At 44.6% G+C, this 26,994-nt stretch overlaps 1 protein-coding gene across 17 annotated transcripts in view; it reads left to right on the top strand.

Annotated features, from left to right (window-relative positions):
- Positions 1-200: 200 nt before the first annotated feature.
- Positions 201-26,994, top strand: part of LOC110486138 (microtubule-associated protein tau) — a 39,761-nt gene continuing 12,967 nt past the window's right edge. For 7 of the 17 annotated variants that reach the window (XM_090196217.1, XM_090196219.1, XM_090196214.1 and 4 more), the window contains exons 1-5: positions 224-394; positions 18,850-19,050; positions 19,208-19,294; positions 22,548-22,577; positions 24,086-25,372. In XM_090196217.1, coding sequence (XP_090052343.1) covers positions 18,867-19,050; positions 19,208-19,294; positions 22,548-22,577; positions 24,086-25,372 — 1,588 coding nt within the window. In that variant the 5' untranslated portion in view covers positions 224-394; positions 18,850-18,866. Of the gene's footprint in view, positions 395-18,849; positions 19,051-19,207; positions 19,295-22,547; positions 22,578-24,085; positions 25,373-26,994 lie in introns of all 17 variants that reach the window. The other 10 variants (XM_090196220.1, XM_090196221.1, XM_090196218.1 and 7 more) reach the window with 4 other exon arrangements.

Genomic DNA, 26,994 nt, shown 5'->3' with positions numbered 1-26,994 from the left:
AGATCAGACAGAGGGGGCTGGTGGGAGGAGCTATAGGAGGACGGGCTCGTTGAAATGACTGGAGTTGAATAAATGGAAAAGGTATAAAACACATCAAACATACGGAAACCACATGTTTGACTTCGTTCCATGAATTCCATTCCAGCCATTACAATGAGCCCGTCCTCCTATAGCTCCTCCCACCAGCCTCCTCAGAGATCAGTGTCGGCCTACCTACACACAAACCTCTTTAATTCCAAGCATCAGTGCAGAACGCTCAGGAAGAATTTCAGAACAATCTCTGTCTGTACTCTGGCGCCCTCCTCCCCTTAAGGCCGCCTAGCGAACTACTCGTCTCTGTCGGGTGTCCACTGAGTGACTGCAGCTGGAGAGACAATAACTGTCTGCCACACAGGTAAGAGAGAAAGACGCTTTATCTATTTATAGCAAACCTAGTACATTCCGCAAGTCATTGCTCCTAGGTGTCTTCGAATGATGAAGAATTCGAGCAGTTGGCTTTTTTTTTTTGTCCGGGGCAAAACAAAAGCGCCATTCATGCTTGTCATGTAGCTTTGAGGCACCGAGCGTATCCTTTTTTTTTCTTCCGTTGCCTACTGTAGGTCTGGGTGTGAGGAGAGGTCGGGCCTGGGTACTGTCTTGCCTTGGCAAGCAAATTCATCGCACCAGGCAGGAGCCCCAAACAAGCCATGTGGATAATTGGATCAGAAGTGGTTAAATGGATTTGTCCATGAACACGCACTTTGTAGTTTTTAATGTTATATATTTTGACTTTTACATTCGTTATTAAAATATGACAGTTGTCATGATGCGTAAACTGAGGCTAAGATAGCTAATTGATGTAGCCAAGGGGTGTAACTTAGCTTGCAAGCTACAAATGATCTAGCTAGCTACCAAACCTATTAGCTGAGCGTTAGCTATCTAAACTCGCCAATTATTATGGCCACGGATTTTTAGCTATGATTTTAAGATACTGGTGCCCTTCTGTTTTCCTTACTTTGGGGCCTGTCTTTATTTTGGGTAGCTTGTCTTGCTTGAGAAAACTGAAAGAAGAAATCACAGTGTTCCTTACAGGATAGTTTAAAAAAAGTATATGTTTTGATCCATGTACAGACTGTAGCAAACTTTCATAGCTACATCGACACCTGTGTGTCAGTTTGATTTTTTGTGCTGAATCATATGCAGTGGCATTGCCTCTGGAGCCTATGAAATTGGATTTCCGCAGCTGTGCTTTCCGCTGTCAGTGGTGCTGATGTTGGCTTATCAGCTCACCACTTGCACCTTATCACCAGGCCACTTATTGTCAGTGACTTGCCTGGCTGTAGTTACTTGCTGTCTCACTATAGAAATCCAAAAGTAGACTGTGAAATGTTATTTCACCTGCGTATTACCTCATTTGCTAACTAGCTAATTATTCATATTTCAGGAATGATTTGTAGCCGCACCTCCCTTTCCAGGGATGCATGCGATGTAAAGTATTTATATTGCAACGTTGTAATCAAGTAGTAGGCCGGGTATTCTTTTTAAGCCAATTTGTTAGAAAAATGTAGGCCTCTACATCTTGGCTCAAAGTCCAATCTAATTTTTTGAGGAGATGCATTCCGCGTGCCCTTGCCATGTGGTGCTTTGTCTGAAACAAATCGATTCACTGTATCATCGATACACTTTTGTTTCGTACTATTTCGATATTATTCAGCACACTTGTAATTTTCATATTGAGGTCTATTTTTGCCAAACAGCCATAACATGATGGCGTTTTTTTGTCGGTGTTTTCTATGTTGCAGACACGCCTCATTCTCGCTCTGCTCTCCGCATTATTTCATAGCTCTTGTGCTTTGAGTTGCAGTGAGAGATGAGCATGCATGATCTCACTCCGATTCGCTACTTGCCGATAGTTCTTTACATTTGTTAGATGAATCAACACTCTCCATTATCCCTCGACTATGTTTGCTCGAGGTTGAAAATCATAGGCAGAGTCCATTTCAAAGGAATATCGAGGGACAAAGGCTTATCTCCATCTCTCTCCTATCCAATTCCTCCTCCACGCCCATCTTGTTAAATGTGTCCTGGAGAATGCTGTAAGAATTGTTCTTCCCTTATCTCATACGTTGGAAATCTGTAGAAATGATGTTGTCGTGTTTGAGTAACACTTCGAGAACTAGACCTAATTTTCATTAACATTGTATTTTATGCTCATTAGTATTGGGATATAGCCTGACTTAAGAAAATAAGGTTTATTCCTAGCCATCATTTTATGGGGTTTTTTTTATACAAAAAAATGCTGACAAATGGCCCTCTGCTCTCTGACAAACCTTTTAGTTTTCAAATTTACATGCATAATTTGATTGGACCGCCCAATTAGGGAGCTCTGTAAAACATGTCTAAAGCCTAATTGGATGAGCTGGTCTGCAGGCTACATGCTACTGCAGTGTAGTATGATAGTCATACTACATACAATGATTAAATTATGCCCCTAATTTATCGGGGTGATTTGTTGTTCTGTGTTCTTGGCAGGGAATTTACATCTGCACTCATCCATTTTGACCTCACTGAATGGGATCAGAGGCAGGGACCATAATTCAGTTAGCCCTAGTTCTACAACGTAGCCCCAGTAACAATGCTTTTAGGGTTAATTTTCAAGTTAAGATTAAAGACTAAACTAAATTGACAATCGCATAACTCTTTATATAAACAATGTGAACAAAACTAGAGTGCATCATTGTGATTGGATGACGAAAAAGAGATCCTAGCCAACACTAATTGGCATTGGTCCAATATTTAGCCAAGGCACTCCTTACTTTCTGCACTTCTACACATGTCAGGGTGCACTATGAATCAAAGAGTTGTCTCGGAGACCCATGCTGAGTGCGTTAGCATAGCCTGGCATAAGCTGCTGCTGGACACCGGCTGTAGGGAATAGGGTGCCATTTGGGACGCTGTCTGTCTGCCTGCCTGCCCTGCCACAAGCAGCTGTACACATGCCTCTGTGCAGTCATCAGCGGTCCATGCCAGCAGATGTCTCTCACACTCAACCCCTGGCCAGATGAACAGGACATGACTTGTTAATGTAATGTGATCGCTCGCACCCGTGAAATAAACCTGAAATCTCAAACACGCCAATCCATTATTCTTAAAAGGACATTGGCTGTAGAGGAGACCAATGTTACCAAGTATGTCATGATTGACAACTCTTACGAGCTCTGTTGGTTGCCTTTGAGGGCATGATTAAGGGACTTGGTTTCAAAGCTGTCTATGTCCTTGCTTTCTCTCTTGCACTCTGTTATAAGATGTACCAACGTATAGGATTAGTATCCCACGTTGCTGTTATTTTTCCTCGGGGACATTTGCAGTACAGGATATAGGTAAATGCCAGACATTCTTTGAGGGCCACTCTCACTGATTCCCTGCGCCATGAGCCTCTGACATCTTAGCATATAAATACAGAATTACTTGCATGTGCTAGCTAGGGCTGGGCGATATGACGATATATATTGTGTGACGATATGAAAAACGTCTATCGTTTTCACATTATGCTCTATCGTTTATTTTGTTGTGTCGCAAATCACACTCTTTATGGCGATATTTTTCGTCAATTGGACGTTGCTTTGCGTTCTTCCACACATGCCGTGTGGAAGGAAATTTGCAACACAAACAAACATGGAGGAGAGCGAACGTGACACAGAGCATGGAGATCGTACCTAAAAGAGGGGCTACTTCTGTCGCATGGACGTGGTTTGGGTATGAAAAGTCTGACACGGACCAGAAAACCGTCCTCTGCAAAATATGCCGCAGGCAGGTCCTGAACAACAGGCTCAAACACCACTGACCTTTTTTACCACCTACGCAAGAATCTTGTAAAACAGAGAGAGTCTACGGATGAGAACCCAAGGCCACGCATGCTCTACTGTAGCACAGGAGGTTAGTGGCACCTTAACTTGGGAGGACAAGCTCGTTGTAATGACTGCAGCGGATTAAGTGGAATGGTATCAAACACACAGCTTCCATGTGATTGATGCCATTCCGTTCGCTCCATTCCAGCCATTATTATGAGCCGTCCTCCCCTCAGCAATCTCCACTGTACTGTGGTGTAAGGGTGGTATAGGTAGCAAGGTCACTGAGCCACAGCACTGCAAAGAGAGAGAGCCCAGATGAGCTTCCTTTGGTTTGGCTGGCTCTCTACTAATCTGGGATGTCTTGGCCTCGTTGTCATGCTGATTCTTTGAGTTGTGGTTAAACTCTGCCTGCCGGGATGTTAGGCTGCCTAGCCTATTTCCTCTTAGTTGTTTTGAGTGAAAATACTGAACTAGGCCTAATGTTATTCGACTGTATTCATTCTCCATCACCACTTAGCCAGTTTGTGCATTGAGGAGATTAACATCTCCTAACGGTAGGATCAAACACACCCAGGAGTAGAGGTCGACCGATTAATCGGAATGGCCGATTTAATTAGGGCCGATTTTCAAGTTTTCATAACAATCAGAAATCTGTATTTTTGGACACCGATTTGGCCAATTTTTATTTTGTTTAATTTTTATTTATTTATTTATTTAACTAGGCAAGTCAGTTAAGAACACATTCTTATTTTCAATGAAGGGCTAGGTGGGTTAACTGCCTTGTTTAGAGGCAGAATGACAGATTTTTACCTTGTCAGCTTGGAGATTCGTTTTTGCAACCTCCCGGTTACTAGTCCAACGCTCTAACCACCAGCCTTACATTGCACTCCACGAGGAGCCTGCGTGGCAGGCTGACTACCTGTTACGCGAGGGCAGCAAGAAGCCAAGGTAAGTTGCTAGCTAGCATTAAACTTATCTTATAAAAAACAATCAATCTTAACATAATCACTAGTTATCTACCCATGGTTGATATTACTAGTTTATCTAGCGTGTCCTGCGTTGCAAATAATCGATGCGGTGCCTGTTCATTTCTCATCGAATCACAGCCTACTTCGCCAAACGGGTGATGATTTAGCACTGTCGTTGCACCAAACCTAACCATAAACATCAATGCCTTTCTTTAAAATCAATACAGAAGTATATATTTTTAAACCTGCATATTTGGTTAATATTTCCTGCTAACATGCATTTCTTACAATTAGGGAAATTGTGTCACTTCTCTTGCGTTCCGTGCAAGCAGTCAGGGTATATGCAGCAGTTTGGGCCGCCTGGCTCATTGCGAACTGTGTGAAGTCCATTTATTCCTAACAAAGACCGTAATTAATTTGCCAGAATTGTACATCATTATGACATAACATTGAAGGTTGTACAATGTAACAGCAATATTTAGACTTATGGATGCCACCCGTTAGATAAAATACTGAACGGTTCCGTATTTCACTGGAAGAATAAACCTTTTGTTTTCGAAATGATCGTTTCCGGATTCGACCATATCAATGACCAAAGGCTCGTATTTCTGTGTGTTATTATGTTATAATTAAGTCTATGATTTGATATTTGTTAGAGCAGTCTGACTGAGCGATGGAAGGCAGCAGCAGGCTCGGAAACATTCATTCAAACAGCACATTTGTGTGTTTGCCAGCAGCTCTTCGCAATGCTTCAAGCATTGAGCTGTTTATGACTTCAAGCCTATCAACTCCCAAGATTAGGCTGGTGTAACCGATGTGAAATGGCTAGATAGTTAGTGGGATGCGCGCTAATAGCGTTTCAATCGGTGATGTCACTCTCTCTGAGACTTGGAGTAGTTGTTTTCCTTGCTCTGCAAGGGCCGCGGCTTTTGTGGAGCGATGGGTACGATGCTTTGAGGGTGGCTGTTGTCGATGTGTTCCTGGTTCGAGCCCAGGTAGGGGCGTGGAGAGGGACGGAAGCTATACTGTTACACTGGCAATACTAAAGTGCCTATAAGAACATCCAATAATCTAAGGTTAATGAAATACAAATGGTATAGAGAGAAATAGTCCTATAATTCCTATAATAACTACAACCTAAAACTTCTTACCTGGGAATATTGAAGACTCATGTTAAAAGGAATTAGCAGCTTTCATATGTTCTCATGTTCTGAGCAAGGAACTCAAACGTTAGCTTTCTTACATGGCACATATTGCACTTTTACTTTCTTCTCCAACACTTTGTTTTTGCATTATTTAAACCAAATTCAACATGTTTAATTATTTATTGATGTATTATATTAAGTTAAAATAAGTGTTCATTCAGTATTGTTGTAATTGTCATTATTACAAATACTTTTCTTTTTAAATCGGCCGATTAATCGGTATTGACTTTTTTTTGGTCCTCCAATAATCGGTATCAGCGTTGAAAAATCCTAATCGGTCGACCTCTACCCATGAGTCCTGATTCAGCACTGGGCTAACCCTGGGCGTCTGGGCAGGAACAAGGTCAATGTTTCTCATGTATTTTTGAACCTTGGGACTAGCTGGTTCTCTAGCTCTGAGGAGTGGTAGCCTAATGCTGCACGCATGAGCGGTTTGTATATCCATTTGCAGTGGCACTCGGAGAGCATCTCTGATATGTTTCTAGCAGATACTGATGTTTCCAAAGGAAGTCGGAAGCACCAGCTCTCTTTCTCGCTCTATCTCTCTTTTACTTCCCCCCCTCCCTCTCTCTCTTCCTCATACTCTCTCTCATCATGCTGCGCTGAGCAAAGAGCCCTGTGCTGCAGAGAGCTGCCTATAGATTGCCTGCTTTGCCCTGGCCTGGCCTCCAAGGCACCCAGTGCTTTGCTTGCTTCCACCGACACGTCTGTAGTATGAGACCAATGTTCATGGTCCACACGGATGCCATTAGAGACAGAGAGGGGAAATAAAGGGAGAGAATGATAGAGAGAGAAAAGGGAGAGAGAGTGTGGTGAAGTGCTGCCTCTATCCCATCCATCCCTAATAGCAGGGACTGACTGTGGAAACTAGGTCAGATCCACTGACAGAGGCAGCCAACTGTGAGTGGAGCAGGCAGGCAGGACTCCTGGAGTGGGTGACCCTCTGTCTGTAAAGACGAGCACATACAGTACACACACACACACAGTCCCATAACCCACTAGCCAAAACCTCAACTATAAACATAAACAACGCTATGATCTTGTTTTTACCGTCATCTTTACTCTTACAACATCATTGAGCTGATTCATGGTTACTCTCAGCCTTAAGTCGGATGTATTGACGTCATGCAGCCTTACTCTGTTTGCAGACTCAGCACGGTAACAATGTTTCTTAACATGTCTCTGGGTCTTGGGCTGTTAACTGCGTAATGGAGAGGCTGCTTGTTCTATATGTGTTCTATCTGTAGTAGACTCTTACACCTGTCGCAGACTGGCCAATTAATTCTGGTTAGCCTGGGCTTAAACGTGCAGACATGTCAAGGTGTGTTTATTGGTCAATTTGCTGAGTAGAAGATTCAGACCCAGCGGGCAAAACTGGTTGCGATGATGTCATTCCAATGACTTCATAATGACGCAGCTGCAACCAGCTTTGCCCGTTAGGGAGTAGTTAGTTTATCTTGCACTGTGAGGGTGTCCTAGACCTAACAGTAGAGTGTGTCCAGGCGTTTTGGCTAAATGGGTGCTGCTAAATGGGGGGGCGGGGGTGATGACTACCTTGAAATAGATGGTTCACTTTGAGCCCATGAATGTCTATGGATTCGCCGGAGCCGTCCGTTTTATTTATGGTCGATACTCTGTCACGTCATGACATGGTTGACTTGACTGCGCCCTAGTTATCCACCTCCTCCGGGATTGAATGATAGCTAAACCTTTTTAGGAATCAGACTGAAGTTCAAAAAGGAAGGAACCCTTGTCAATTTGTGTGTTTGGAATGTTGCCTAATCCCAGGAAATTCAACCGATTGCATAAACCAGGCTGAATGGAAAGCAGCTGTCTTGATGACTTCTTCTCTGTCTGCGTCCTTAACAGATTCCTTTCATGTCCTAATCTACTGTCAACGGAGAGCACAAAGGCCTGGGCCTTGTTTGAAACATGTAATATGTATGTTTTAGGTTATTATTGCTTATTGTAATACAGTGTGGTGATGATACTCAATATCACTCTCAATAGTATTCCTGTTACATCAATTTCCCACGTTTTCATTTCGGCATACCCAGAAAGTGACCAAAACAAGGTTAAAAATAGAGCTGGGATGATAGACGGAAAATGACCGACATTGCCTTTATCTTTCCGAAACTTTTAGTTTACGTCAGTAATTCTAAGTGATTTGCTACACAACGTTCCTGAAGGTCAGGGGTACTCAGATACTATTTGAGAATGTTCGGTCAAACACATTTTCTAGGTGGCAAAGATCTGGATTGATAAAACTATTTATTTCCTGCAATTCTACACGTTTTGCATGGGGACTTTTTGTTGTTGCGGTTTTAAGGGAAGTTCCTGCAATTCTACGCATTCGTCCATGTCTTATGTATGTTTATATAAAACCAGGGGTCGAAGCCCGACCGAGTAAAAAAATAAAATCCATATATATTTTGAGAGGGGGATCCGCGGTCTGTATTGACCCTGTTCTGTGTCTGTATCCGATTTGTGGTCAGCCATTGAGTATGGGAGCTGTAGATCGTTCTAAATGATTTGGTCAACAGTAATAGTCTATGCATTATGTTGATTCCTGCTATGAAAATATCTTCCTGTTTCGCTGTCGGCTGCTGACTTACTCCCCACTGTGCGCACTTTTTTTATCCATTGGCTTCCATCTCAGTTGCCTTACTTGGCACTTGAAAGAAATTGTCTACAGCCCTGTCGCTAATGTAAGGTCCTAACGCTAACTGTCCATTATTATTATTTTTTAAATTGTTGTATTTGTTGTTATCAGGAACAATATTTAGATTTATCGCGATATGACTTTTTGTCCATATCGCCCAGCTCTAGCACCCCCCCCCCCCAAAAAAATATGTTTATTGCAGATTTATCATTATCGCAAACAATGGGTCAATTTATCGCACTATGGATATTTTTCTATATCGCCCAGCTCCAGTTCAAAACCACATAGCACAAACAGGTCCTCCAACCAGCTACATAAATCCGGGGAACATGTTTTGCTAGACATTTATCAGGCCAATGAAACTTCTGCCTCTCAGCCTGTTCCTCCCCTTGCTTCCCAGAAGCCATCAGCTTAATAAACTGCACTATTTGCGGCACTTCATCCATCACCCATCTCTGCTCTGAACTGAACACTGGGAAGAAGAGCAGTGGCATCGGAGAATGGTGCGTCTTTTTAATCTTGCCATGAAATAGCCTCGCCAAGCCACAATAAACTAAGGCATTTGTACTTCCGACACGTGAGAGTGCCTTGGAAGATATCTTTGGAAGCTTTTCCACTTGTATACCAATGCATTGTTTACACTGCCAGGATCAACTTTGTTTTGCTTGTTCCTGGCGTCCGAGGGTGTTTGTAGAAGAGGTCAACCGATTATGAAAAAATCAGATACTTTTTTTGGTCCTGACAATTACAACAATACTGAATGAATCCTTATTTTAACTTAATAAAATATATAAGTAAAATCAATTTAGTCTCAAGTAAATAATTAAACATGTTCAATTTGGTTTAAATAATGCACAAACACAGTGTTGGAGAAGAAAGTAAAAGTGCAACGTGCCATGTAAAAAATCTAAAGTTTCAGTTCCTTGCTCAGAACATGAGAACAAATGAAAGCTGGTGGTTCCTTTTAACATGAGTCTTCAATATTCCCAGGTAACACGTTTTAGGTTGTAGTTATTATAGGACTATTTCTTTCTATACCATTTGTATTTCATATACCTTTGACTATTGGATGTTCTTATAGGCACTATAGTATTGCCAGCCTAATCTCGGGAGTTGATAGGCTTGAAGTCATAAACAGTGCAATGCTTGAACCTCTGGAGAGCTGAAGTGAAGGGGGGATGAGGGTGTGTCCTGGAGGACATCACCGACATCAGTGATGACTGACAACAATGTCTTCTCCCTGACCCCCTGACCCGAGGGAGTGTATAAAGCCAGGCCTAGTGACGGAGGAATGTTGAGAAGCATGTCGGTCAGTCAGCTGATGGGGGCGTGATCAGCATGGCTGGAATGTCCCCTCTCCTCGCAGCACAGCTCATAAAGTAGATACTTCCTTTGGCTTCTGTCACCACAGTGAAGAACACAAGAGTTCACAGATTAAGACCGTGCCCTTTGTAGAAGATACAAGACCTAGCCTACTTTTGGGTATGCGCGTCATCGTCCACTCCTGAGTCACTGAAAATAATACTGTGACTAAGTTAGTATTGTGACGAATGATGGGCACTCTGTGTCGCTCAAAAAAATAAAGGGAACACTTAAACAACACAATGTAACTCCAAGTCAATCACACTTCTGTGAAATCAAACTGTCCACTTAGGAAGCAACACTGATTGACAGTAAATTTCACATGCTGTTGTGCAAATGGAATAGACAACAGTTGGAAATTATAGGCAATTAGCAAGACACCCCCAATAAAGGAGTGGTTCTGCAGGTGGTGACCACAGACCACTTCTCAGTTCCTATGCTTCCTGGCTGATGTTTTGGTCACTTTTGAATGCTGGCGGTGCTTTCACTCTAGTGGTAGCATGAGACAGAGTCTACAACCCACACAAGTAGCTCAGGTAGTGCAGCTCATCCAGGATGGCACATCAATGCGAGCTGTGGCAAGAAGGTTTGCTGTGTCTGTCAGCGTAGTGTCCAGAGCATGGAGGCGCTACCAGGAGACAGGCCAGTACATCAGGAGATGTGGAGGAGGCCATAGGAGGGCAACAACCCAGCAGCAGGACCGCTACCTCCGCCTTTGTGCAAGGAGGAGCAGGAGGAGCACTGCCAGAGCCCTGCAAAATGACCTCCAGCAGGTCACAAATGTGCATGTCTGCTCAAACGGTCTCCATGAGGGTGGTATGAGGGCCCGACATCCACAGGTGGGGGTTGTGCTTTTACAGCCCAACACCGTGCAGGACGTTTGGGATTTGCCAGAGAACACCAAGATTGGCAAATTCGCCACTGGCGCCCTGTGCTCTTCACAGATGAAAGCAGGTTCACACTGAGCACATGTGACAGACGTGACAGAGTCTGGAGACGCCGTGGAGAACATTCTGCTGCCTGCAACATCCTCCAGCATGACCGGTTTGGCAGTGGGTCAGTCATGGTGTGGGGTGGCATTTCTTTGGGGGGCCGCACAGACCTGCATGTGCTCGCCAGAGGTAGCCTGACTGCCATTAGGTACCGAGATGAGATCCTCAGACCCCTTGTGAGACCATATGCTGGTGCGATTGGCCCTGGGTTCCTCCTAATGCAAGACGATGCTAGACCTCATGTGGCTGGAGTGTGTCAGCAAGTTCTGCAAGAGGAAGGAGTTGATGCTATGGACTGGCCCGCCCGTTCCCCAGACCTGAATTCAATTGAGCACATCTGGGACATCATGTCTCGCTCCATCCACCAACGCCACGTTGCACCACAGACTGTCCAGGATTTGGCGGATGCTTTAGTCCAGGTCTGGGAGGAGATCCCTCAGGAGACCATCCGCCACCTCATCAGGAGCATGCCCAGGCGTTGTAGGGAGGTCATACAGGCACGTGGAGGCCACACACACTACTGAGCTTCATTTTGGCTTGTTTTAAGGACATTACATCAAAGTTGGATCAGCCTGTAGTGTGGTTTTCCACTTTAATTTTGAGTGTGACTCCAAATCCAGACCTACATGGGTTGATAAATTTGATTTCAACTATGTAAAGAAAAAAGTATTTAATAAGAATATTTAATTCATTCAGATCTAGGATGTCTTATTTTAGTGTTCCCTTTATTATTTTGAGCAGTGTATATCTCTCACGAGGCTCGTAATAAGACGAAGCAATTAGCCTATTAAAATGTTTTTCTGAGTCCATAAAATATAGTTAAACCATGTGCAATCAAGTATTATGTGTTTAGCTGACTAAGATCAAGGAATGGTCATGAGGAGCAAATATCAACGCAAGTATTGTTTAATGATGTTGTCAAACGAATGGACTCACATACAAGGCAGAAAGCTTAAGGTACAAGGCAATACTAAACATTTAAGCGCCTTTGAATTGGGTATGGTAGTAGGTGCCAGGCGCACTCGGTTTGCGTCAAGAACTGCAACGCTGCTGGGGTTTTCAGGCTAAACAGTTTCCTGTGTGTATCAAGAATGGTCCACCATCCAATGGACATCCAGCTAACTTGACACAACTGTGGGAAGCTTTGGAGTCAAAATGGACCAGCATCCCTGTGCAAGTCTTTCGACACCTTGTAGAGTCCATGCCCCGACGAATTGAGGCTGTTCAGAGGGCAAAATCCATGTCTCAATTGTCTCGAGGCTTAAAAAGCAAACTTTAACCTGTCTCTTCCCCTCATCTACACTGATTTGAAGTGGATTTAACAAGTGACATCAATAAGGGATCAAAGCTTTCACCATTACAGGCAGAACCGGATTGAGATTGTGACGTCATTTCAACCAGTTTTGCCCAGTATTTCCCCGCTGGGTCTGGGTTCATGATCCGCATTATCCCCAAACAATACCGGCTTCTCATCGAGTCAGGATAATGCCTGCCTGAGTTGCACAAACGGCATCAACATTTTCATTCAGGCATCTGAAAATAGAGCCAACGTTAGGGGATTTAGTTTCCGATCACCAGAAACCTTGTTTTGAATTTAGCCTAATCTTCTCTGTAATTACAAGAAAGAAGGCCGTGGTTTCCTCTTTGGGGAGAAATCAATGCAGGGCTTTTGTGAACTAAATTGTGTAATACTGTGGGGTAATTTCAGAACAAACCTTTCTTCTGTTTTACATAAAATCGGTCTGCTTTCCCCTTAGCCTTGCAGCTTCACCCTCTCGACCCTCCCAAGAGGGCAGTCTTCCGGGGCTGAGTCACATCACAGCTACTGTACAGACGGCCCCGGGCGGAGCCAAACAGTGGCAATGTTAAGAGCGGACACTCAGAAGGAGGGCCCCAGAGAGGGCAAGGTGGATGCATTGCTGTAGCCTTTCTGGGCTCTTTTTTCTTCCTCTGGTATTTTCTGGGACAGTGAAAGCAGGAAACCCCCAGTACAGCACATTGGAAAGAAACATCCCACTGTTCCATATTGTAGCAGCTTGTTTTCCTGTTTCTGCATTCCATCTCTGTCCCACGCGATGCTCCACCCATTCTCCTCCTGACTCTCCCCCTCTGTTTCTCAGAGTGAATCGGCTGAACCAGCTGTTTTTGTCAAACGTTCCTTGTCATTTTGTGCGTCCCAAATGGCACCATATTCACTATAGGCACTGCTTTGGGACCCTGGTCCAAAGTAGTGCGCTATATAGGGAATAGGGTCCCATTTGAGACGTTGTGTGGATCTGCATGGATGGGCAGCGAACACTCCGAGCCTCAGACTACAACCGCTCTCCCTCTCTCCTCTTTAAAATTCTGTCTGACTGTGTCCTGTGGTCCAGCTGCAGACCTCAAATGACACCTCGAACTCTACGGTTACACAACAGTCAGGTGGACTTCTCTTAGTCGGCACGTTCTGCTTTACTCTGTTGTCACACAGAGGAGAAAGTGAATGTCGAGGAAGTGGGAAGGACTCTGCTTTCAACGCAGTCCGGCCTGGAGTCGCCTATTTCAAGAGCAGTATTCACTAATCAGGTTCAACAATAGTCTTGCAAGAGTTTAGTTGGTTAGGGTTACGTAAAGGGAGGAGAAAACTGTTTGTTTTGAAAGGGCTTAGCTTTAATCAAACCCCAAATCAGATCATTAAGATCATCTCATAAGGTTCGCCCCCCCCCCCCCCCCCCCAGAAACAGCTCCTAAAAATATTCTCATATATGTTATGCTCAAATCGCCCACGTACTTGCCTCTAGCCTATTTTCACATGGATTTACATGGTATGCTGAAACCAATTCAAGTGAAAAACTGAAGGCTGCGTCTAGCCTAATTTGAGAGGAAAGCGTCTAGGCTATTCTGAGAGGAAAGCGTCTAGGCTATTCTGCAAAAAAATGTTATTGGAAACGACACCAGAGGAGAAACGTCTCTAGTTCATCTCTAAAATGTCTCCAGTTCATCTCTAAAATGTCTCTCGTTCATCTCTAAAATGTCTCTCGTTCATCTCTAAAATGTCTCTCGTTCATCTCTAAAATGTTTCTCGTTCATCTCTAAAATGTCTCTCGTTCATCTCTAAAATGTCTCCAGTTCATCTCTAAAATGTCTCTATTTTATCACTGTATCTACCGTCTGACATTGGGGATGCAGGCTAGATTGAGAGCCAAGCATTAGAAGACTGAGGAAAGTTCCTCCATTTTTTCTCTTTTGGATTCTGCTGTATCATGCCGCTGCATTGGGCTGGGCGTGTGTCCCCCGGTCTGAGCATGCGCCAGCTTTCTTTCTGCAAGGACCCGAGGCTTTGCAGGCGCACCTTCCCTATCCCTCCCTGGCCCTTTCCCTATCCTCTCGCTCTCTTTCCCTCTCCCTCCCTTACTCCTTTTGCCTCTCCTCTCGCTCTCTTTCCCTCTCCCTCCCTTACTCCTTTTGCCTCTCCTCTCGCTCTCTTTCCCTCTTCCAGCAACAGTCTCATTCCCCTTGTCCCCTTCCTCTCTAACAGTCTCCTTCTCTCTCTACCTCCCTGTCAGTATCGATCTATGTCTTCTATTCTTTCACTCCCTCCATCTTTTTTTCTCCCCCTCGCCCTTTACCGCCCCTCATCCCCCCCTTAGACACAGTCCCCCCCTGTCTCGTTCTCGTTGTGTCGTCTGCTTTCCTTCTCTCCCCGCTCTTTCGTCCTCTCCTCTCCATCGTTGATAAACTGAAGGAACCTTTCAGGTTTCGTGCAAGAAAAAGAACAAACAACAATATTATCAGAGAAAGCTTTGAGAATATATTTTTTTTTATAGGTGAATTTATAAGAACTGCAGATGATATGATCTCTGCAGACTGCGCTCAAGGCTTTCAAATATCTCACATTGCTAAATCCCACGCTGCATACTTTGTCCTTGTTCTATCTGCTGCTCTGATACCCCCCCCTTTAGCTTTAACACGCCTTTCTTACAGCAAGGCAGTGGGGTTAAGGGCTGGGTCGTCTCTGACGCGATCGTGTTTAGAGTGGACCCCCTCCTCTCCCTCAGATTGCCCCTCTCTCTTTCCTTCTCTCTGCTTGCTGCAGCGACTGCTTATGAATGTTAAAGAGGAGCGAGAGAGAGAGAGAGAGAGAGAGAGAGAGAGAGGCTTCCTTTGGGCGCTGCCTGGCCATTCAGCAGGCTGGCAGCTCTCTCTGAATGCAGCGCTGTTCTAGCTCCGCCCACCACCCCCTTCCCTGTCTGCTGATGTATAGTTGTGTGTGTTAGAGAGAAGTCCTATTCAGCGAGTAGCTCTCCAGGCTGACAGAGCTCCAAATCATCTCAGCCATTTTAGTCCTCCCGCTCTTTAAAACTGCAATATGTAACTTTTTGGGCAACCCGACCAAATTCACAAATAATTGTGAGTTCTTGATCTGTCATTCTCATTGAAAGCAAGTCTAAGAAGCGGTAGATCTTTTCTATGTGCCCTATTTCTAGCCTTCCCGTTCTTAAGTTTAGTTTTTGCACACCAGCTTCAAACGGCTGAAAATACAATATTTTAGATTGTGAAAAAAAAAATACAGATTTATTATACAAACGGAGGAAAAAAACACGGTGTGGGTGTTCTTTCTTCTTTCTCATCTTGTTCAACTGTTACCAGGCACCTGCAAAGAAAAGATCGCTCAGATGTGCGAGTGCCTTTTGAATTTTGTCACATAAACTGAAATTAGGATAACTTTTAGAATTTTAGCAACCAACTTCTGCATATTGCACCTTTTAAATATTACAGAGAGACAATCCACAGAGGAGAAGACATGGGATGAGAGACTGGGGAGTTTTTTTAGGTGACAGTCTAACATGCTCTGAGATCTGAGATGTCCTGGACTAATAGAGACATTGGTTAACACGTCTTGTCCCGATGCTTGGGTGTAAAACAATAATCAGGACCAACAAATCAACAGTCACATAAACGGGGTGTAGGCTAGGCTCATCGTGTCGAACATGGAGAAAATGTTTATCCAGGCCTAGTGCTTTGCCTTTGATGACATGTTCCTTGACTAGGGGTGTGAATGCTTACAACGTTTTAAACGAAATTGGGATGAATTCCTAAAGGAAAAACTATGTTTATTTTGTTGGGGTTTTCTTCTCCACAAAACTTTAATCACAGTGCAGCCTGGGTAGCTTGCTCTTTCTCTTCGCTAATGATGCGAGACGAGTGCGTTCAGTCTTCGGTCTGTTGTGTGTAGAATATCCTAGCCTATTCATTGATGATTGGCCCTGCTTTACACAGTTGTGTGTGTGTTGGCCTGGCGTTGGAGGGTGCTCAGCTAAGTGCGGGACAAAGATTAGGTGTAAACGCCTGTGGGATGCTCAACAAAGAGGATTAACATGAGCATCCATCTGCCCCTCTGGCATTTCAGATCCAAAATCATATCACCAATTTGGTCTCCTCTCTCCCTCCGGTTTTTGGGTAGTTGCCTCCTTTCTTTGTATCTCTCCAACTAGCTGAATGGAGGCATTCAGTTGTACAACTGACTAGGTATCCCCTTTCCCTTAAATGGGGCCCTGCTCCCTCCTCTTTAGTAACTGAGTCTATTTGCAGTTAGCCTACGTCTTTCCCCGCACCTCTTTGTTCGAGCACTAAGGTAGCCTAATTGCAGTAGATTGACAGTGCATAAGGAGGGCTGTGGTTCTGGTACACACCGGGCTGTGATGTGATGCTCTTTGTGACTGCTCTGTCTGTCTCTCTCTCACACACACACACACACAGGTTTGGGGGCTTGACCAGAACATGGTTTCAACCCTTCTCCCTTGCCCAGTACGCCCCCTCCCCCCCCCCGGCTTCTGTCACTGGGAGAAATTCTATTCTGTCTAAAAGATCACTGTGGTCCAGTCGTTGTTTGTTAAATGCATAGGCTAGCTAACAGTTGCCAAGTGCTCCGATCTCACAGATCTCAACCTCCTTACTATTGGCCCATGCCTATTCCGAGTGAGGTGAGGTCATCTAGAAAAAAAATACTCTAAGATCAAGTTATGATGTGGTTAGCTTTTTTTAGCCAGTACAGGGGTCTGAAGCAGGTCCGATGCAGGTCCGATGCAGGTCCGATGCAGGTCCGAAGCTGATTGCGTTTTGGTCAGAAACTCAAAAGCCATCCTCTGTGCGGCATCGCTAAATGACGCAGTTCTAAGGTCTTGTAAAGGCAGTCCAGAAAATGCACACATGGAAGAAGCTCACGTCGTCAAGTGACCCCCAAGCATGACAGAACACAATCACCCTCTTAATAATAAACACAAAAACACGCCCCTCATAACCCCAACCTTACCGCTGGTTGGAAACAGGATACGCCTGGCAGGCTGAGAGGAACTTCCCCTTCGAGAAGACAGGAGGAACCCCCCCCCCCCCCCCCCCCCGCATTAATAGGACCCTATTATTGGTGCATCTGATCTTGTAGTCTCTATGAGTTGCAGTGCAAAGCTGGTTTCTTCCGGAAGAGGAGGGCCCCGCTTGTGTGTGTGTCCTCATGCGTGTTGTGTAGTCTCTGAGCTGCTGTTTCTGCAAGAGCAGGAGAGGAGCCCTCATGGTTGGCCAGTGTTTATCTTGGCCACTTCCACCATCTTGCTTCATAACAAATAGAAGCATGCTCGCATTACAGTACACCAACCCTGACATGATGACATCCGCTACAGGGAAGTAGCTTATACTTTTAGCTCAATGTCACATGTAACATGAATCATGATTATCTAATATTAGCTGAGGAAAAGGAGGATTGCCTCGAGTCTGTAGAGTAACTTGAAACGTTTGAATAGCCTAGGTGTCGTCTCTCTACACTCGCTATTGAGGTGACAGCCTCAGACTCGAATCAGGGAGGAAACAGGCTAGGTCAAGAGACGTTAGGCCCACGTTGCTTTGGTACGTCCTTTGGTACCACATTAGACATGATGGAACTTTAGACCCTACCTAGCAAAAACCTGAAGAAACAAAAGACGGAGCCTAGTCCATTCAAATCATGATCACTGAGAAAGGGCGTCAGACAAATGTTTTTGGAATTTCATCTTCCCCTAGCCACCAGTTCGTTGTTGCACCACGTCTGCCTGCGTTAGCAAAGCCGACTGCCCTTTCAGCTCCTAAAGTCCTTTGATTACATAACGCTTATATAAAGTGAGGGGGAGACAAAGGAAAAAGTCCCGATTGTCCCCATCAGTCCCTAATGAGGGGGCGACATAGAAATCGCAGTGTTGCAGCCCGTTGGTGTGACAATGGCAATAGGAGATCTGGGATCAACAAATCTGGGATCAGGCTAGGGCTGCCTGGGATGAGTGGACAAATCCGTTGCGGTTCTTGTATGAAAGGTCTGGGTTGGTGACTAAGACCTTTGGGCCGAAATACACTGCACAATAAAACTGTGGGAGAATTCAACAGTGTGCTGGTATCTGTCTGTCTTTAGCTCTGCAGCCATATCCCTCTCTGTAAGGAACAGCACAGGCCCAACAATGCCGGGTGTCGATTTGGAGTGGTTGTTAATGACTTCCCGTTCACCTTCACCCTTTGACATTGTAGCCTATTACGGAGATCCCGCCAACTTTGGTTGGTTCTCTCAGGCCTCTGCTCCTCTGACACACTTTTGAAGTAAGCCGACAACAACCGCAAGGTTTAGAATCCTCTCGGTTCAGTCCGTGTTCCGTGCAGTCTGAAAAATGCGGAGCCCCCCCTCACCCATCCAAGGCATTATTGAAAGCAGCAGTGATCTGTCTCCAACTGCCAAAGTAGCTTGTGTGAATGACATCAAAACGCAGGTCTCCAAACTGAATGGAGCGTTAACTCGTTGTCTTTCTTCTTCTTCTTCCCTCTCTCTCCTCCCAGCCTGAACTCGCTTCGCCATGGATCAGCATCAGGACTTCAACTCGAGCCTGGACGGCCACGCCGCCCTGCAATTCAACTCTGGGGAGACCACGGCCTCGGCTGCCCTGGCCAACATGACCCTGAAGGAACCCCTGGACCAGCGGGAGGTTAAGAAGCCTAACGGGATGCCAGACGCACACATGGGACCTGGGGACATGAAAGGTCAGTGATGGACTAGGACTGTAGATTTTGACAGCGGGAATACCTCAAGAATATAGGCAAGCCCGCTCTTTTGTTCCAACTAACCTGATGTGATGCCCACTTTTTTGTTTTCTCTCTCTCTCTCACTAACTAATAATCTTGCCTCTGTCTCACGTAGAAGATTTGCTGGAGCTGTCACCTGAACTGAAATCACAGCCTCGTGCACCAGTGTCAGAGGTGTCTGTGTCTAAGAGCGACCTCTCGGGTATGCCGCTCCTCACATCCAAACCCCTTTTTTTTCTATTAGGGGCTGTGTGAGCTGCAGGGTTGGGCTCAATTCCATTTAGTTTAGTGTCCATTCACGATGTGTTTCAGGAATTGATTCATGAATCAGAAATACTTCATAAACGAATCAGAAATTTATCATGAATAGATTATTGTGAAATGGAATTGAGTCCACCTCAGGTTGTGATTGTGCCTCTTGTTTGTGGCTTCAAAAGCAATTTGCTCATTTGGTTCCATTTGGCCTCTGCCTCTTCGCGAATCATCATCCAGCTTCTTGTCACAACCTCAACAATGCATTTGTTTTAGCGTCTTGCTTCACAGCTGCCTGCTTCACTTTTCACAGATAACCCCGTAACACCTGGATTCTGAGTGCCTTTGTATCCCCCAAAATAATGTGCTGCTGACCTCTCTTTTCCTCTCTTCTCCCCCTCTCTTTTCCTCTCTTCTCCTTCTCTCTTTTCCTGTTTCTTACTCCAGTTTTCAGTTGACGTAATCGGCGCCCAGTGCTTCTTTTTAATTATTTGCAGCGACCAATGCTTCTTTTGAATTAGTTTCCGCTCTGTCTCTCTGTCTGTAGGAATGAGAGAGAGGTCAGTTCTTCAGAGGGCGTCTGCCTTTCCTTCCTAATGCATTTTTAATGAAATCTCCTGTCGGGATTTGAGGATGATTCCGCTGTTCCCCTGTTGCTGGCCTCGCAACAATCCATGATATTTCCTGCTTCTCTTCATAAATTGCATTTTTTTTAATGATTAATTAATAATATTATGCCATGCTTCTGAGTTCTGTGTGGGTGAACTATCTTGTTGTTTGTAGCTTTTCCGAGCACTTTTCATTCAGGTCACACTGATCGAAAAGGCCAACCCCACCCAGATCGTAGCATCGTGCATCAGGCCTGGAGTTGTGGCTCTCGTATTCACGATTGGGATGTCAGCATCCCAACTGTTAGCATGAAGTGTTAGGCTCTCGTCAGGACAAAGACGGTGAACGTAAGCTTCCTGTATTTATAGACAATTGTCCCGTCGGCGGTCAGTCAGTTAAGAACCGTTGTGGTTTTGAATGCTGAGAACGGCGTTGCGTAAGTGGCACTCTGCAGTAACATGCTCTCTCAACAGTCACGGCCAACAGGCCAACCTCAGAATAAGTGAAAGGGGGGGGGGGGGGGGGTGTTTCTGAGCTAATGGGTCAATATAGTCCCCTCTTAACCGGTGCTGTGGCCTTGGTCAGCACGGTGGCGCCATGGTAACAGAAGGCTGAACCTCACGGTCCATATAGAGCCATAGCTAGGCACCCCCAAAGCATTTTAAACATGACTCGTAGGATTGGTGTCATGGACTTCATTCATCCTCATACCCGGTTCATTTACCACAGGAAGTGATGGTCACGGGGCTCATAATGCTTCATATAATCGCGTCCTCAGTGTTATAACCCCTTTAGCTATTAGCACACTCAGTGACTCCAGGTCTCAACTGTCAGTGGGCCTTTATTCAACAGTGATTTGTGGTATTGCCAATAGGACAAAAAATGTTAGGTACAATGCCTTTGTGAAGTAATTAATACCCCTTGATTTATTCCACATTGTGTTATGTTACAGCCTAAATTCATCCCTCCACACACAATAGCTCATAATGACAGGGAATTTCTTTTGTTGGATTTTTTTTGCAAATTGATTGAGAATGAAATACAAAAATATCTTATTTACATAAGTATAAGTCAGTCTCTAATAGCTTTCCACACCAGGATTGTGCAATGTTTGCCTATTATTATTTTCAAAATTCTTCAAGCTCTGTCAAAGTGGTTGTTGATCATTGCTAGACAATGTCAAAACTGTAACTCTGCCACTCAGGAACATTCACTGTCTTCTTGGTAAGCAACTCCAGTGTCGATTTGGCCTTGTGTTTTAGGTTATTGTCCTGCTGAAAGGTGAATTCATCTCCCAGTGTCTGGTGGAAAGCAGACTGAACCAGGTTTTCCTCTAGAATTTTGCCTCCCCAGTCCTTAAAGATTACAAGCATACCCATAACATGATGCAGACACCACTATGCTTAAAATATTGAAAGTTGTACTCAGTATGTTTGGGGCAAATCCAATAAAACACAATACTTTGCATTCAGGTTTTAAAAAAACATGCATTTGCCACATTTTATGCAGTATTAGGTCTACTTTAGTACCTTGTTGCAAACAGGATGAATGCTTTTGTAATATTTTTATTTTTTACAGACTTCCTTCTTTTCACTCTGTCAATTAGGTTAGTATTGTGGAGTAACTACAATGTTGTTGATCCATCCTCAGTTTTATCCTGTCACAGCCGTTAAACTCTGTAACTCTGTAATTGCATGGTGAAATCCCTGAGCGGTTTCCTTCCTCTTTGGCAACTGATTTAGGAAGGACGGTTGTATCTTTGCAGTGACTGGGTATATTGATACACCATCCAAAGTGTAATGAATAACTTCACCATGCTCAAAGGGATCTTCAGTGTCTGCTTTTTTTTATATATATTTTTTTACATTTACCCATCTACCAAAAGGTGCCCTTTTTTGCGAGGCATTGGAAAACCTCCCAGGTCTTTGTGGTTGAATATGTGTTTGAAATTCACTGCTCGACCAAAGGACCTTACCTTACCTTGTGTGGGGTACAGAGATGAGCTAGTCATTCAAAAATCATGTTAGCTATTATCGCACACAGGGGGAGTTCATGCAATGTATTAAGTGACTTGTCATGCACATTTTTACTCCAGAACTTATTTAGGATTGCCATAACAAAGTGGTTAAATACTTATTGACTCAAGACATTTCAGCTTTGAATTTTTATTGAATTTTGAAAAACATAATTCCACTTTGAGATTATGGGCTATTGTGTGTAGGCCAGTGACAAAACAATCTCAAATGAATCCATTTAAAAATTGAGGCTGTAAATGCGGGAAGAGTCAAGGGGTGTGAATACTTTCCGAACACAATGTAGATCAACAGATATACAGTGTGGGCAGTCGTGCCCCTTCATTGCCCACACTTGCGCACGACCGAGAGCAAGTTAGTGGTTTTAGCGAGCTTTAGACTAGAGGATTTATTTCAGCAGGCGGCGTGTGTGTGTGTGTGTGCGCGTGGTTAAGTTTGATCATAATTGTGTGAGTTCTCGCTGAATGTTGGGAGATCAGCTTACCGGTGTACCTGTAGAAAGTCTAATGAAGTCCTCCTTTTCTCCTCTTCCTCTCCCATCGAACCCTGGACCGTGTGCAGCTACCGGAGGGACGACCGCTACAGGTCAAGGTATGACTACAATACCCATCTGACATCTCTCTTCCTCAGACTACACGTAGCCATGAGGAAGTAGAGTTTCTGAGACCAACTACCGTCCATGCATATCCATATCAAATCATCCTCAATGTCTCTATTTTCAACTATTCATCCCAGTTGCTCATATATACCTAGTGGAACCAAGGTTGGGTTTACCATTGAGTGTAATGGACAAACTTCTCATCTCAATCCCCATTACAGTAGTACCACGGCGTGTGCATTATAGAACAGAGGACACTGTCTGATTGTAATCTGTTTCACTATATAGATTCACAATTGTATATTGATCCCTTGAAATGTATTTATCTTAAGTGGGTAAATGGAGTTTGATTTCAAGAGCAAAGTTGATCCTTTTCAAGGATGTCAGAATTGATCTTACGCTGAGTTGTTACCACACCATAATTCTAGTTATAACCATGTTTTGTTTACATGTAATTTGTTTAACGTTACATACATTACAGTTAAAACGAGCTCATTTTGGGTTCTGATGGGATATGACTGTCGAACTAGATCTCGAAGGCAAAAGTTATATTCTTCAAGAATCAATGGGTACATATCATTCATTTCTAAGTTATATTCTTCAGGAATCAATGGGTACATATCATTAATTTCTAAGTTATATTCTTCAGGAATCAATGGGTACATATCATTCATTTCTAAATTATATTCTTCAGGAATCAATGGGTACATATCATTCATTTCGAGGTCCAGAAATGGACGTAGCAACTGCAGATTTCCCCTTTTTAAAAGGAAGAGAACCATGATGTACTCGTAAGTGAGGCTAGCAGCCAGAAAACCCACTGCAAAGCCCATTTGCAAATTGGACAGTGCGGCATTGATTCATCGCCATTGCAATTTCATTTATCACGTGGCTTTTCACAACAATCCACGAGAGAGAGACATACAGTGCTGTTGCGTCATTGTGAGTACTATGTTGAATGAGACCGTTTTCGGTATGGACGTGATACGGCTTGGCTTTGATTTCTGCTGTGAATTTGGTTGATGGCAGAAGTTGATGGTTTAGTGTTTGAGCTGTAAGGTGCTTTTTATGAACCCACATTTGCGTACATAGTTCATGGCTCTCATTGCATATAGTCTACCCATCTTTTCTGCTATAAACATGGAAGCAAAATGTTTACAACTGCAAACTGAGCTTCTTATAAAAAAAATTAAAAAAACCTACAGCTCTCAACGTACAAAAACGATCCAGATAATTGTAGTTTATGCATTTTGATGTTTCATTGTTGTTCCTGTTGATGCCAGCAAAAAAAAGGTTCCTTTGCCCTTTGTTTTGTGTACCTTCTCCTTCAGTGGTTCTTTTCTTTCCTTTCGATTCTTTCTTTTCCTTTATTTCTGTTCCTTTTGTTGGGTGTTGAATGTGTGTCTCTGAGGAGGAGGTAAGTGTCTCTAACACCACAGTCCTGCTGTGGATCTATCCCTTTGTCCCTTATCGTTCTGCTTCCCGGTTCCCACCACACCAGAGGAGCTCACCGCGTCGCTCATCCCCACGCCAGGAGGCCTCAGTCCTGCCACAGAGAGCGGCCGCAGCAGCAGGTCCGGCTTTGCCGACGGTGGAAGCGAAGACGGGGAGAGAGCTGGGTCGGTGAGCCCCCGGGCGTCTCCTTCAGCCCCTGAAGCCCCAATCGAGAGGGACACTCCAAGGCTCTTCTCCCCAGACTCGCTGGGGTCTGACCTGAAGAGGAGCCCGTCTGACAAGGTCTCTGATGTCTCTGTGGGCCACAGCTTGAGCGGCTCTGGGTCTGAGGACGAGGATAAGAAGGACGTATGTGAGAGCAAGGAGGCTCCTACCTCGGCCTATGAAGACATGATCAGTCCTGAGAAGCCTCAGAGCCCTCTTTTCACAGAAAAGGAGGGGACGAAAGAGCAGGAGGATGAAGAAAAAGAAGAGGATAGCGACGAGGAAGAGGATGAAGAAGAGGAAGAGAGAACCGAGGTGTCAACAATCCGCAGGAGGCCACGGCGTGAAGCCAGCTCAGAAGAGGAAGAGCAGCAGAATGATGAAGGTATCGCCCCTGTCATTCCTGTTGCCATGACCCCGGAGGAAGCCAAGCAGCGCGTCCTATCCTTTGACTACACAGAGCCTGAGGGACACCCCCCTGGTCAGGGCATCCCTTCAGGGTGGCAGAACGGAGCAGACAAGACCCCCCCAGGGAGCAAGAGTCCTGACTCCAACAGGGCCGACCCTGGATCTCCCTTCTCCCCTAGCACCGCAGCCGACCAGACCCAGGACGAGTCTCCTCTCATCGAACACCAGCCAGAAGCCCTCGACGAGGTGGAGCAGGTGACTGAGGAGCAGGTGACTGAGGAGGAGGTGCAGGAGGAAGAAGAGGTGCAGGAGAAGGTAGCTAGTCCCCTGCCCATGATTGCTGTGCCCCAGATGGAGGTTGAGCCCGTCCAGATGGATGACGAGCCTGTGAAGACCTCAAAGGACACTCAAGGCCAATACCTGGAGTCTGCAGACGAGGCCGGCATCGCAGCGGTGACAGCAGCTCAGTCGGTGACCAAAGCCAAACCTGCAGAAGCCAAACCTGCAGAAACGAAGCCTAAGGCTGGCAAGCCTACTAGTGGCCTCAAAGGGGATGCCAAAGGAGGTGCTCCCACAGCAGCCAAAGGCCCGGTCAGGAAAGATAAGAAAGTGACCGCTACTGCTGTTGCCCCTCCCACCGCCGGTAAAGCTCAGAAAGCACCCCCAAAAGATGCCGCCCCACCGGGCAGAAAAGCAAATGTTCCAGGTGCCCAGCTCAAAGGTCTGTTTTCCGTTCTAGTTTATCAATCCCACCTCTCCACCACCTCCTTTCTTTTCTCTCACAGATACTTTTTTTCTTACTTGAGCAACACAATAAAGCAGCACCCTTTCTGAAAAACACGCACAAAACGCAAAACATGAACGTGTTCAGTTGATGAAACGGACTGCTTGTAGCCACCACCACCACCGGTTTCTTTCTTGTGTCTCTTCTTTGTTCACTTCGTTCTCTTTCGAGCTTTATCTTCTCTGTGTTTGTGGTCTGTGTTCTGTCTGTGTTTCCAGCCCCTGTTTATGTCACTAACCCTCCTGTGCCCAAATTATTTTTGCTGGCAATGTTTTCCACTGGTCAGCCCCTTTTGCATGTCACTTGCATGTCTGTTGGGTGTGCAACATCACATCATCGTGACTGTGTATTTATGGGTCACCTTCCCTTCCACCTCCCGTCTTCTGAAACACACACACACACACACATATATACATACACACACACACACACACACACACACACACACACACACACACACACACACATATATACACACACACACACCACACTCTGACTGTTTCCTATCTATCTATCATATTACCATAAAAGTGTAAGTCAGCACAGTTTGTCAGTGTACATGGATGCTTACATTAAACCGACCTCCCCCATCAGTAGTGGTATTTGTTACACACTACCACTACTAATCAATAGATGGTTCACTGGTTCTCTTTATGCTAATCAGGTTGCCTAAATTGCCAATTATCAATAATGATCAGTTGATAGCTGATAAGCACACGATATGATAACAAAATGATTCCCGTTTCAAATGGTGCATTTTCTGTAAAAGCTTTTTTTTAAATGATTACTGGACTCCCAAGAGTCTAAATAATGAATCAGTTGAATGGGAACCACCCACTCTATCAATACAGCCCTGTCACTCACTCAGGGTCCTAGTTGGACAAATGGGGTCGTCTATTGATAGGAGAGAAACATTATTGCCTGCCTAACTAACCATTTGCAAGCACCACAGTCACCACGGAGACCCAATTTCGTGCTTATCCAATAACACGCAGGCTTGACGTTAAAGAAAAAGGACGGTTTCTAAGCTGTTGTCTGTACCACATTCATTGGCCCTAAAACTAATTTAGTTCCCCCCCTCAAATGATTAGCTTAGTCCCAGACAGTGTATTATGTTCTCTGGGATTCTCTGAGTGGACTGATTAGGGGGATAGAAATCAGGCCAAGAGGCTTGAAGTCATTTTTGAGAGTCTAGTTTTTAATATAGACGACTTAATGTGCTAAAACCTCCCCATGCAGTGTAATGTCAATACACAGATTAATTGCGAATCTGGGGCAAGTTTCAAATTAAAGTTCAATAAGAGTTTATGACAAATTTACTTTCTGGCAATTCATTTCATGCTGTTGACAATTACTATGAAATCCAAAAGCAACTTTAAAGCATCCGGATACAGCAACTAGAGTAGTTAACAACACACATTGTCTGTTAGCATTTTCATGCCTGGCATGAATAGGCAATTTAGCATCAGAGAGTTAGCCTAGCCTAGCACAGCGAGGTATCAAAGTTGCTGATGAGACAGGACTATGATATTAGCACTGACCCGTTCTTTGACCCTCTC

The sequence above is a fragment of the Oncorhynchus mykiss genome, chromosome 13 (assembly GCF_057628025.1).
Source record: "Oncorhynchus mykiss isolate SJ-2025 chromosome 13, ASM5762802v1, whole genome shotgun sequence".
Classification (NCBI taxonomy): domain Eukaryota; kingdom Metazoa; phylum Chordata; class Actinopteri; order Salmoniformes; family Salmonidae; genus Oncorhynchus; species Oncorhynchus mykiss.
This window is presented reverse-complemented; position numbering and strand designations above follow the sequence as displayed.